This window comes from Chlorocebus sabaeus, chromosome 23, assembly GCF_047675955.1.
Source record: "Chlorocebus sabaeus isolate Y175 chromosome 23, mChlSab1.0.hap1, whole genome shotgun sequence".
NCBI classification, from domain to species: domain Eukaryota; kingdom Metazoa; phylum Chordata; class Mammalia; order Primates; family Cercopithecidae; genus Chlorocebus; species Chlorocebus sabaeus.
The window spans coordinates 9,992,703-10,006,046 of NC_132926.1; the positions used below are offsets into that span (position 1 = coordinate 9,992,703).

Genomic DNA, 13,344 nt, shown 5'->3' on the forward strand with positions numbered 1-13,344 from the left:
TGCAGAATGGCTTCACATGCACTTAATCCTGGGTGCAGCACCGGCTGGCAGGCAGTACTACTGACACATGCTACAACATGGATGAGCCTTGAGGACATCATGCCGAGTGAAATAAGCCAGACACAAAAAGACAAACACAATGTTTGTACTGCTAGGCTCATATTATAGATGAAGAGACCCAGCCCAGAGAGGTTAACCAACTTGCCAACGGCAGAGTGGAAAAGCGGCAAAGCCGGGATTCGAACTCGGGAGTCCAGCTCTCCAATCTGGCGGTGGACCGCGGCTGCCGGAGCGAGAGTGCGGGAATGAATCCACACGTCAATCAGTGAACGGGCGGCGGGGTCAGGCCAGCCCCCTCCCCAGGCGCGGTGGCTCGGCACCCGGACAAAGGCAGGGCGGGGGCCGGACGCGGCCGGCGGGGTCCGCGCGCGGGGGGCGGGGGTCGGGGCCGGGCCCTTTAAGGGGGGCGGGCCGGCAGCGCTGGGGGGCGGTGCGGGGGGCGGGCCGGGGGCGGGCGGCGGCGGCCGGGCCCGGCTGAAGTGCGCGCCGAGCAAAGGGCGGCGGCGGTGGCGGCGGCGGCTCGTGCTCGGCCCCTGCTGCGATCGCGCTCGGCTCCAGGTTCCCGGCCCGCGGCGGCGCGCCCCCCGCGCTCCCCGCACCCCGCGTCCCCAGCACCCGCGCTCGGCCCGCTGCGGGCAGAGGGGCGGCCATGCCGCCGCGGCGCAGCATCGTGGAGGTGAAGGTGCTGGACGTGCAGAAGCGGCGGGTGCCCAACAAGCATTATGTGAGTGCGGCGCGGCCTCCACGCCCCCTTGAGCCCGCGCCCCATCGGGGGCGACCGAGGGCCCCCGGCTCGGAAAACTTCTGCCTCCGGCGCTTCCCGTCCCCTCCTCCCCTGCTCTCCCCTCGGCCCTGCCGCGGCGCTGCCCGGGTCCCTCCCGACTCCTCCTCCCTCCCTCCCCCCATCCCCTCTCCTCCCCTCCCCGCTTTTGCCCCGTTCTCCCCCTCCATCCCTTCCTCCCGCCTCGCTCCCCTGCTTGCCTCCCTGCGGCTCCTCTACCCCTTTCTGTCTCCTCCGTGTCCCCCCCACTCCCGTGCTGCTCATCTGTGGAGAAGTCTGGCCCCAGCCGGTGAGGGGCAGAGACGGAAAGCGGGAGAGAGACAAGCGTCTGTTCTCAGGCCGCCCGCCCTGCCCCTCCTTGTGCAGAGGCGCGCAGACCCGCAGTCCCCAGCCACAGGTAGCCCCTCTAGGGATGGCCGAGTTTGACTCGGTTCTTTGGCAAGAGCCGGCCTGGGCAATGGAGATCTCTGGGAATGGATCATTTGAGTGGCTGCACCTTGAAAGGGTTAAAAACATCCACTGCCCCCTCTCTCCAGTAACTTCTGTCTTAAAATGTACGAAAGTTTTCTCCTGGCATCTCCCTCTAGAACATGGGAATCTTGTTTGGAGCTGGCAAGGACTTGAGAAAATGGGACAGTAGCGTCGTTTTGCAGATAGGAAGGCTGAGGCTCAGAGGTTGCAGGTCCTGGAACACAGAGCTGCATTCGGGCTTCCCTCCCTCTAGCAGGGGTGCCTGGGCTGACGGTGACCTGCAGGTGGAAAGTGGCTTCCGCAGCAACCTAGGGGACACGTCTGCAGATTCAGGAGGCCCTGGGACCACCTCGCAGCTTCTAGGTGGAGATAAAGGGAATGTGGGGTGATGGGCCCACTTAAGGCCTTGGGGAGGGCCTCATTACGGCAGGGAAGGGGGCTATAGTGTCTCTGGCGGTGAGAAGTGGGCAGTGGCGGAGCCTGGCTACAGAGAAGTTAACCAGGAAGGGAAAAAGAGTAAGAGGGAGGGAAAAAATCCTAACAAAGAAGTATAGAACAATGAATAGAAAAGGGCGTTGGCTGGCTAAATTAAGCTCCTTGGCCTCCCTGGAAGTCGTCTTCAGATCTTTTTTTTTTTTTTTTTTTTTTTTTTGTAAGAACTAATTCTTACAAAGTAGATCTACGTGCCTTCCATGAATAGCCTATGAAATTCTGAAAGGAGATAGCCGGGAACCCACTCCGCGCTCTCCACAAGAAGGGGTGTGCTGTGTGAGTCTGTATTGTTATTGGCTGGGCAGCCAGTTATTCAGCCCTTAGCCAGGCGGTGGGAAGCTATTTCCTGGACCTGTGGCATCTTTATATAGAGTGAAGTTCCCTTGATTCCAGAGCTGAGCTAAATTGTCTTTTTTTTCTTCCTTTTTTTATTTTTTGTTAACTGTTTTCATATGCTGCCAAATCTTGGTTTCTTGTTTGAGCCTGTTAGCATGTAACTGAGTTTGCCTCTTTGGCATGAAGACAGTTTTCACCAACATGGCAACTGGAGGAAGTCTGGAATTCTCCATGCCACCTCCCACCAGGTCTGTGAGCTGGCAAAACGAGAATAGATACCGCCACCGAGGCCTGGCCATCCTTGTCCACGCGCCCTCTTCTGGCCTCTCCTATCATGCCCATATCAGGCAGAGGGCCTTAAGCCCATTTGACAGATGAGGAAACCAGGGCTCAGCAAGGTGAGGTCCCACGCCTAAGGTCACAGTCAAGAGCCAAGCAGGGTTGTAGATCCAGGCCCACCGGACCCCAAAAGGACCACACCACTTCCCAGATCTGGTACCCCCATAGTTTCTCTGAGCAAAGTCCTCTGAAAAACTGGGAAATCTCTCATATCATTAGTGAAAACCTGGAAGCTTTTCATTCTCCGCTCTGTCAGCTCCATCCTTGCCAGTTTTTTGAAGGTTTTGCACTTCGAGAACTATCTTTTGAAGCATTCAGCCACTTTTTGGGGGCCCCCGAGACAAGTTTCTATGTTAAAACATAGATTGGGGTTCAGATCTTGGCCTCCCAGCTTGCAGCTGTGTCTCCTCAGCCTCAGTTTTTTCATCTGTGTAATGGGGAGATGGTGGTGTCCATTTCCTAGGGGAAGCAGCCACATGACAGGCAGGGGTGGAGTGCCCTAAAGGTTAGCTTCCTGCCTGCCTGTCCCGAGGAATCTTGTCACTGATTGGGAACATGCCAAAGTCACATGATGGGGGGGGATTCATCAAGAACTTGTTTTTCTGCATGTGGATTTAGTCACTCATGTGATTCAAGGGGCCCTCTCCCTTCTAGCCCAGCCTTCTGGGTTTATCAGATGAGGAGGGGCAATGGGCTGAACTGAAGCCTGAGTCATCCACAGGAACAGAGAACATTTACTGCCCTGATGGCAGGGGGCCGAACCCATTAGAAACAGATCCCTGTGGTGGGTGACCACAGCTGCTCCCACGCTCCACCCCAACCCCTCACACAATCTGGAAAGAGCAGGCATGAAGGCAGCTATTGGAGGGCCAGGAATTTGACTCCCATTTGGTATCCCTCTTTCTGAAGCCACCCTGGAGAGACAGCATCAGCTGGGGAGTTAAACTGTTCTGCTGTGTGACCTTGGACTGGTTGGTTTGCCTCTCTGAGCTCTACCGTCTGTGTAAATACTGCTACATCCCTCCAGGGCAGAGTTTCTCAACCTCCACAGTTTTGACATTTGGGGCTGGATCATTCTTTGTTATAGGGCTGTCCTGTGGATTGTAGGATGTTTAGCAGTATCCCTGGCTTCTACCCAGCTAGTCATCCCCCTTCCCAATTGTGACACCCAGAAGGCCTCCAGGCATTGATTGCTGCATGTCCTCCTGGAGGCAGCACCGCACACATCCCACCCCAGCCACTGCATCATGGAATATCAAGTCAGTTTTTGAGAGTCCTCTTCACCGCACCCCCTCATTTCCCACTACCCCTCTCCCCATTTGCAGCCATCTCGGCCACCACTTGCTTGTCACTCACTTGCCTGTGAGGGACAGGGTCACAGGTGCCGTAGATGTCATTGGAGAACTGCACCCAGAGTTCAGGGCTGCCCATCAGGGCCGGGCCACCTGCTCCCTCTGCAATGGTGCCTTCTCCATGATCGGAATGGCATCGTCTCCAGCCCCAGCCTCAGTCACCCGCAGGCAGAGACATCATCCATGGGCCCAGGGGCAGAGCCACAGGCCAGGTCCGGAGAATGCAGGGCCAGAAGCGCCTGGTGCCTCTGAGATCCTGAGAGGTTGATGACCATGATCCATGATATTGTTTGTAGAGGGTTTCCCTGGAGCCACCGCCCTCTGTTGGAAGCAGGGAGATGAAGAATAGGGAAGCTGCTGCTTTTCTCTGCCAGCATCTTTCCTGCCCTAGAGCCCGAGGGCTTGGGGATGAATGGAGAGGGGCTTTTGAGGGTGACATCCCGGGAGACCCTCCCTAGCTAGCTTGTCTTCAGCTTGAGGGGAGGAAGAAGAGCTCCAGGTAGGATGTGTGAGTTTTATTTGGATCACCCCATTTCCCGCACTGGCGAGGGATGTACCGAAGCATTAGTGTCTCGCCAGCAGGGGCCTGGAGATGCTGGGCTGCTCTGTCTCAAGAGCTTTACATGTTAAGAGGAGCAGGATGGTCGGAGTATTTATGGCAGTGAATAACAGTGGTCAAAGTGTCCTCAGTAACCCGAGCAGGGCACTGGGTCCCTTTTACATAGGTACATTTTCGATATAGTAATATAATATTCTGCCCATATATAGATACATAGAATAAAATAGCTATCTATATCTATATACCTTCCAAGTCTTCACATCTCTATATTTTGCCATATTTGTTTCAAAACTTTTTATTTTTATTTTCAAGAAATAAAGCATCGCAGATGCAAAACCCCCGCTACGCCCTCCCGGATGCTGCACCCCCCGCGTAAAACCACTATCCTGCGTTTGACGTTGATCATTCCCATGCAGTTGTACATAATAGACTAATAGATAGGATATTTTCTTTAACAGCTCTCTTGAGGTATAATTTACATACCATAAAATTCACCCATTGTAAGTGTGCAATTCACTTATTTTTAAAGTAAATTTGCAGAGCTGTGCAACCATCACCACAATCCAGTATTATAACATTTCCATCATCCCCAGAAAAATCCCCCACACCCATTTGCCATCAATCCCCGTCCCGCCCCAGCCCATGGACCTTTTAATGTTTTTTCCTTTTTAACATTCCCTAAAATCTTGTATCGTCGTCAGTATTTTAAAACTATAAATAAGCATTATACTTTTGAGATCTGTGTCGATCCAGGTAGCTCCGGTTCGTTTTAACTGTCGTTTACTATGGCATTGATGAATATGCCCCTGTTTTTTCAGGCTCGCCCTGGGAACTGTTAGGATGTTTCCAGCAGTTGACTTTCTTACAGCTACCTCCTTGCACAGGGACCCAAAGTAGAATTGCTGGGTCTTGGCGTTTGTGCGTTTTCAACTTTGCATTTACATCCCCTGGGTTCCCTTTGCTCTCTGTTCTTGCTAACACTCCATTATCATCAGACTTTTCAGTCTTTGCCAATCCAATAGGTGCAAAAGTGGTGCTTGTTCACACCAGCGAGGTTAAACAGCTTTTCATACCTTTATCAGCTATTTGCATTTTCTCTTCTGTGAATTACCAGTTTTTATCCTTTGCCTCTTTTTTAATATATTGGGTTATTTGTCTTTTATTGATTGGTGGGATTTATTTACACATTTGGGATACTAATCCTTCAGGTAATTACATTAGTTTTTTGTTTTCCCCTTGAGGAGTCTGCAGATTCAGAGAGGTGGAAGCGTGTGCCTGAGGTCACACAGCAAGGAGTGGCTGCATGGGAATTGGGCTAGATGCCCTTGTGTCTGGGAGAGACACAGGGGACCCTGTGATCCCACCACGGAGCTGACTGACCTTGGATGGGTCACTTAGGCTTCTGGGCCCCGGTTTCCCCTTATCTGAGATACTGGGGCCATCCCAGGCCCTTCTCTGATCTCACCATTGATTCAGCCCCGACTGAAGAAGTGCAAGCCACTGCCAGCCCTTAGTCATTCTCACTCCAGGAAGCTCTGGGTAGACTGTGCCCCTGAAGTGATGGCTCTGCAGGCTCTGTGCTGTCAGCCCCGAAACCTCCCTCCTCGATTTGCCGGGCTCCGGAAGCCTGGGGGTCACTGTGCTGAGCCAGCTGAGTTTGGAAGAGTAGATCGGGCCCTTAGTAGGCATTGCTGGCATTCTCAGTCCCTTAAGGGGCCTCCGGCAGGTGAGCCCAATGGTCTAGAACAAACCGTGGATCTGCTGCCCAAATTAGCTGCATTCTCTTCTCCAGCCCCCAGTTTCCTCCCTCTCCTCCTATCCCTGGCACCCGTTTTGTGGGAACACACAGGGTAGCGCAGCAAAGTTGAGTAGAAAGAACTCGGGTGTTAGAGATAAACATCTGGGTTCAAGTTCTGCATGGCCTTGGACAACTGGCTGAATGCCCCCCTTAGTTTTTACATTTGTAAAATAGGGGCAGTGACTTCCTTCTGAGACGATTGTGCAGGCTTTTGGTGATGTATGCACGGAATCTGTACTCCAGGAGCCCTGCTGGTAGGAAGAATAAAACTGCTAGCACATGTCTTTCCAACCCACCATTACCTTCGTGATGAAAAGACCTGACTTTGAATTCTCTTCAAGCACTCCTGAGCAGGGTTACCTTGCACTAGGTGAGGATCTGTGAAATGGGAATAGTCATAGTGCCTAGCTCACAATGTTGAGCCTCATGGGTGTAAAGGGCACTCAATATATCACTTGAACCTGGGAGGCGGAGGTTGCAGTGAGCCGAGATCGCGCCACTTCACGCCAGCCTGGGTGACAAAGGGAGACTGTTGGCAAAAATAAAATAAAGGTACTCAATAAATGGTAGTCACGAAAAGTGCTATTGATGATAATAATAGTCATGATCTAAATTTCTGCACCACTTTCCTGCCTGCTGCCCGGAAGACATACTATGCGGTTTTCATGGTCTTTTCATTCAAGAGGCATTTTGGGGAGTGCCTGCCCCAGGCTGGCCCCGTGCTGCTGCTGGGATAGGCCCCCAGGAGCAAGGCAGAGCCATTCCTACCTACTGCACAGGGGAGTTCTTGTCCTCTACTGTGTCTGTCACAAGAGGTAGGGCCCTCTTTAGGCCCCTTGGGTAGGTTTTTCTTTAATGACTATTGCTTTCTTTTGATTGGGAAAAAGTAGGTGCTTGTCACACAGGCAAGCTATGTATGCCAAGTGAGTGGCAAGCAAAGGGCATTTCTGGGTTGATGCTGTCTTTCTGGGATGCTCTGCTAGGAACCTGATCAACCATGCTCCCCCATGCCATCCCCCACCCCATAGGTGCAATGCACCGGCCCCTCGGCTCACCTCGCTGGTCATCCTCAATGGGAGGAGCCCCAGCCTGCTCTGGTGCACTCTGTGCTGCTGCAGCTGTCTCAGGGTCAAAAGAGATGGAGCAGTCATATCTTCAAAGTATTTAAATGTCACTTTAGTTCAGACTTTGAATCAGTGCCATTCTGTGCCTCTAGTGGGCTGAGAAGTACATCAGACAGCTTGGGTTCAAATCCCTGCTCTGCCACCTACCAACTGTGTGACCTCAGACAAGCCTCTGTGCCTCAGTTTCCTCATCTATAAAATGGGGATAAAAATAGTTCCAATTTCATAGGGCTGATGTGAGAATTAAAGGGGCCTAGCATCTAACTGAGGTTTGACAACGGTAAACTATATTAGGAGTGTACAAACCTAGTGTCATTTATGATCGTAAAAGGCTGGTAGCCACTTAAAAGTGCATCAGTAAAGAACAAGATAAAATGTGCTATATCCATGAGCTAGAACACCATCAAGATGGTAAAACTGTGTTCCATCTTCTATCACCAGAATATTAAATAGCTAAAGCTGGTTTGCAAAATAGCACGCTCAGGCTGATTTTCACCCGATTACAAACGAAGGATGAAAATAGGAGTCTGTGTAAGCTCAGAAATACAGCTGATAAAATATCATTCCTTTTTTTTTTTTTCTGCTTGTCTGTGCTTTTCTGTTTTCCAAATGTTCTGCAATGAACACATATTCTTGTTTTTAGTAAAAATAAAAAAACAGCAAATGCTCATTTTTAAAAAGAAGCTGTGCCAAGCAGGGGCAGCTCCAGCCAGATCCGCACATCCTGTTGCCCCATCCCGTCCCAAAGGGTTCTCCTGTCCTCCTGAGGCAGGCACCAGCCTCAGAGGCTCTTTCCCACTCCTGCCGCAGAGGGAGGTCTCTGGATGTGGCTTTCCAGTCCGTGAGCTAGAGAAACAGAAAGCGATGAGTTTAAAATACCACGAGGGAAGGCCTGGGCAGATGCTTTCCTAGTTAAAATGCTCCTTGCTCAGCAATTCCAGGCCCTTCCCCATCGTGCTTGCAGCCAAATAGGGCTGGGAAGAATTGTAGGCTCAAGTTCTGCAGATCCGGCATGGTCTGTACCCTAAGGTCACAGGGCACCAGAAACGTCATCCAGGTTAGAGGTGTGCCCTACAGCCCACTTCCCTGCGCGTTTCATGCATCCTCTTGCCTCCCACCGGAGGTGCAGGCAAGTCGGCAAGCAGCCCAGTTATCTCACTGCCAAACAAGGAAGGCTAGAGGGACCGTGCCATTCCCGCCGTGACACTCACGTCCTGCTTACAAATTGTGCATCCTTTTTTCCTCGGAGAAAGAGCTGTGGTAGAGGGAACGTCAGGAGAGCAGTCTTGCTTTGCATGACTCAGTTTTCCCCTTTCCCTCGGCGATGAAGCCAGCTGTGGGTCCCCGCAGCTGCAGGAAAGGAGCCGCTGCCCCCGAGCAGCCTGTTAGTCTGGTGGGTTCAACCAGTGAGTTGTGAGCACCCACACGTGGCCAAAAGAGAAGACAGGTTTATTGAGAAGGCCCTGTGGCTTCTGCAGGCAGGGCCTGGGTTCTAACTTGGTTCTGTCATTCACTCGCTGTTGGCCCTGAGCCTTCTCCGGGTAGTAGGGGGCTTTGTTGGGGAGATCCAATGAGCTTTTATGCAGAGCGCCTGAGGAGGGGTGCTGCTGGCCTGGGTAATGCCCAGAAGCCGAGGCTCTGTGGTGCCTATCCTAGAGCCCTTGTCGGGAGGGTCAACTGGCCCCTGGGTGGAGCTGGCATCCTTTGCCCACTGACATGACATGGGAACCAGCTGACATGACAGACTCAGGAGGCTCAGTGCCTCCAGCTGTGGGCCAGGGGCAGGGCTCATGTGGCTGCCTGCTCAGGACTCTGCCTTGCAGAAACCTGCAGAGCTGAGCTCCGCCACAAGCCATCGGCCTCTGCCTCATTCTCCAAACTGCAGGACTTTCTCCTCCCTTGTTTGCTGGCCCAGATGCACACCTGCAAGCGGGCATGACTCTCAGCCCAGGGTCTTCTTCAGGTGGTAAAGGGAGGAGGGGCTGTGAGCAGAGCTCACCTGCCTGCTTCTGCAGCCCAGTCTCAGGCTGTGCCAGGACTGAGGGTGGCCAGAGTTAGCAAATGAAAATGCAGGATGCCCAGTTCAATTTCAATTTCAAATAAACATGCAATATTTGGGACATATTTATGAGAAACAATTACTCATTTATCTGAAATTCAGATTTTACTGGGCATCCTATTCTTTATCTGGCAAAGCTGCCAGAGCTACCACTTTGGAAAAACAATAGCAACCACCAAGAAAGCTTCATTCTAAGGGCTGGGCATGGTAGTTCACACCTGTAATCCCAGCACCTTGGGAGACTGAGGCGAGAGGACCTCTTGAGCCCAGGAGTTCAATACCAGCCTGGGGAACATAGTGAGACCTCATCTGTACTAAAAATCAACAAAATTAGCTGGGTGTGATGGTTCTTGCCTGTAATCCCAGCTACTTGGGAGGCTGAGGCAGGAAGATCGCTTGAGCCCAGGAGATGGAGGCTGTAGTGAGCCGTGTTTGCGCCACTGCACTCCAGCCTGGGCGATAGAGATGACATGTGGATAGGCAAAGCAGGGATTGAGACCTCAAGAAGGTCAGTGTCCTGACAGGCAGACAGGTGCCCTGGGCTTCTGGGGGACCTGGTCCTGGGGAAGGCAGAGGTGACCTGAGGCCAGTCACAAAGCATGGGAGGGATGCTGCCAAGTGGGCAAGGGTGAAGGGGTTACAGGTAGAGAGAACAAGAGGGCAAAGAAATGGAAACCCGGGCACATGGCGTGTTTGAAAAAGCAGGAGAGGTTTGAATCGTGGAGATGAAGCTCTGTGGGTAGGTGGGGGCCAGAAGGACCTACGAGCTCCTGGCTGGCTCGAGAGCCACAGGAGAGAAGGCATGGGCCCCCTCAGGAAGGCCACAGCTCCAGTACAGCACACGAAGGCTGAGGCCAGGGCTCGGGGCCAGAGGCAGTCCAGGATGCAAGTCACTGGAGTAGCGGGAGGAACTGGTGCTCGGAAGCACTGCCCCGGCTTGAGGGGTGGGTAGAAGAGCCCTTCGTGGGTGAATCCAGGGAGCAGAGCACAGACAGACCCCAGGAGCCCCTGTCCAAATGGGGAGCCATGTGCAGACAGTGGAGATGGAGGCAGAGAGGGAAAAAGAGAGGGAAGAAAGTTATTAGAGGGGATTCTGCAAGCCAGTAGTAATCCTGAAATTCCAGGGCAATTAAATAACTCCAAATTTGTTTTGTTCCCAAGATTCAACAGTAATTTTTTATTATTAACTATAGAAGAGCTGTCATTTATCTGAGCGCTTACTGTGTGCTCAAGGCTTTTCATGCTTTATGTCTTCGAATCCACATAGCAGCTCTGTGAGATAAGGAGTATTAGTCAGAATTCTGGGATTGCATGTGACAGAAACAGACCTGGTTAACTTAAGCCAAACAGAATCTATTGGAAAGGTGGAGCTGGCAGAATCAGGGGGAAAGCTCAGCACCCAGTCTTGGAAAGAACGTGGGCAGCTGTTCTTTCCAGGGAGTGGGAGCTCCAGTAGGTATTAGGACATCGCCAGGCAGGCAGCTGATCCATCCATTTGCAGACCTTTTAGCCACTCAAGAGTCCAGTTTCAGGAGAAACCCTGACTGGCCCAGCCAGATGACCTGACCCTATAGGCCAGGAGTGAGTGGGATATTAAGATCGACAATCCCACTGAAATTGCAGGTAGTGAGAGGGATAGTTGTGGAAGGAGATTCAGGGCCCTGTTGCTGGGAGAAGGGGGCATGGAGCTTGGGCAGACAAAAACAATACATGTCTGCTACGTGGATGCTGTTATTAGCCCATTTCACAAATGTGGAAACTGAGGTTTAGAAAGGTGAAGCAGTTTGCCAGGATCACTCTTGGCTTCCCTGCCTGTCACTGACTGTTAATAAGGGGACAGTCACTTTCCCAGCCCCCACCTCCATCCTGAAGGGAAAAGTTGCCTTCAAGCACATAAGTATGGTATTTTCTGTTTTGCTTAATTAAGCAGAATCGCATGGCCCCCCGCCCGCTGTGCTGGCAAAGAAAGCTAGAACCCACATGGTGGCGTCACCATTTCCTCCTTCTCAGCCAAGGTGTGAATCAGCAGCCTGTGGCTTCAGGCCACTGTTGGCTTCTAGTCAGTTCCACAGATGTGGGTTTGTTGTCTGCCCTGGGCCAGGTCTGGCCCAGAGCCGGAGAGAGGCTTAGATGACCAGGCACAGTCTTGTCCTCACGGAGGTCACCGTCTGTTCAGAATGCATCTCCATAGGATAAGGGCTGCGACAGGGGCTAGAGTACCCATTCCTGCTGGGACAGGGAGGTGCACTATCAGCTGGGTTCAAAAGCAAAGAGGTGTTCAGGAGCTGGGAAAGCCGACTAGCAGTGGGGTTCTTTACGTGAGTGGAATTCAGAGGGTCCTTGAACGTGGAAGGGGAAGAATTACATCTTAATTTTCACTAACCTCCAACTGAAATTTAGCATTGCCTTCTATTATGAATGAAGGCAGCAACCCGCAGTGATATTAGTAATACATGTGACTTTGTCACCAGTAGCGATTCCCTGATATTTTCATCTCACTTGACCGTCATTGCATGGAGCCCTGGAGAGCATCTGTACTCCTTACTACTTCCAAGTTGTGGTGTCATTAGACCCACCACTAGGTTCTGTTATTTGTGGTTTTAATAAAAATGTACATATAGTCATAATTTTGTTTTGTGAAACATTTTGATAACTATAATTCAGTATCATTAGTTTCATTTGGGATCGATGTGTTTTACTCATTTTTAAATCACTCTGAGAAGGGGTCCGTGGGTTTCCTCAGATGCCAAAGAGATTCATGGCTCCAAAAAAAGATGAAAGACCCCTGGGTGGAAGAGGTGGAACTTGCGAGCCAGATGGCACGGGTTGGACCTGGCTCTGCCGTGTGTGATCTGGAGTCAGTGACGTGACTGAACCTCTCCATGCTTCAGTTTCCTCTTCTACAAAATGAGGCTAACAAGAGTATCTACTGTGGATTATTCACGTAGAGGGTTTAGAGCCCTTCCTGGCATGTAGAAGCGCTGAATAAATTACCTGTCCTTATTGTCTTTACCATCATCATCATCATCGTCGTTTATCTGATTAGTGATGTGTGTTTTTAGTAAGCAGGGCCCAAATGATGTGACACAGAACATCTGGAATGACCACATATTAAGAAACAGACTAATTAAGGAGGTACTCCTTAAAATTCATAGCTGTTTTCCCCCAAAGATTTACATATTTGGATATTCAGAGTATGGTAACTTAAACAATGTTCAAAGTAGCCTAAATGTTTATCGTTGGAGGCATGATTAAATAAATGATATATGTAGCCTTACAATGGACTGTAAAAGTGGTGTGTCCAAAGGATGTTTGATGAAATGGGGAAATGCCCGCCATCTCATGCAAATGGAAAAAACCGAATCATATATATATAGTGTGATCTTAATTTGGAAAAATATTTCTATGCATAGGAAAAGGGTCTGAGAAGAAGTATGCCCAAAGCATCATCTCTGATGGTGGAAACGTGGACAGTTTTTAAGACCTCCAACTCTGCAGTCAGTCCATTTGATTCCTAGGTTGAATAAGTTACCCAACCTCTTTGGGCCTTACCTCTGCCACTGCAGAATGGAAACAGTAGGACAGTGCAACCTCATAGGATTGCTAAGAGAGAGCACATTAAGCACATTCTAGACTCTTAAATGTTGTTAGTGATTACAGTAAATTGTCTACATTTTATTTGTTATCCAAGTTTTCTCTAGAGGGGAGAGGACAGTGTAGAATGGCATAAAAGTCCACACAGGGCTCAAATTGGGACAGGGGCAGGGATTAGTCTCTGGCAGATTAGGAGCCCAACAAGGGAGGGGTCCAGGAGTGACCAAGGGTACCCACAGAATCTGGCCTTCAGGAACCACATGTGATTTCATGGAGGAATCCCATCTCCTCCCCTTTGACACCCCTAAAAGGTGGCTGGCCCCAGGGTCTGAGACCATATTCCCTTTACATTCCTGTCTAGTTCTCTTCTCCCTCTCCT

General features: G+C 51.1%; 1 protein-coding gene across 1 annotated transcript in view; it reads left to right on the top strand.

Annotated features, from left to right (window-relative positions):
• The first annotated feature begins 538 nt into the window (after positions 1 to 538).
• The window catches only part of SH3PXD2B (SH3 and PX domains 2B), a 118,416-nt gene continuing 105,610 nt past the window's right edge, over positions 539 to 13,344 (top strand). The window contains exon 1 of the mRNA XM_008015302.3: positions 539 to 784. Coding sequence (XP_008013493.3) covers positions 710 to 784 — 75 coding nt within the window. The 5' untranslated portion in view covers positions 539 to 709. The remainder of the gene's footprint in view (positions 785 to 13,344) is intronic.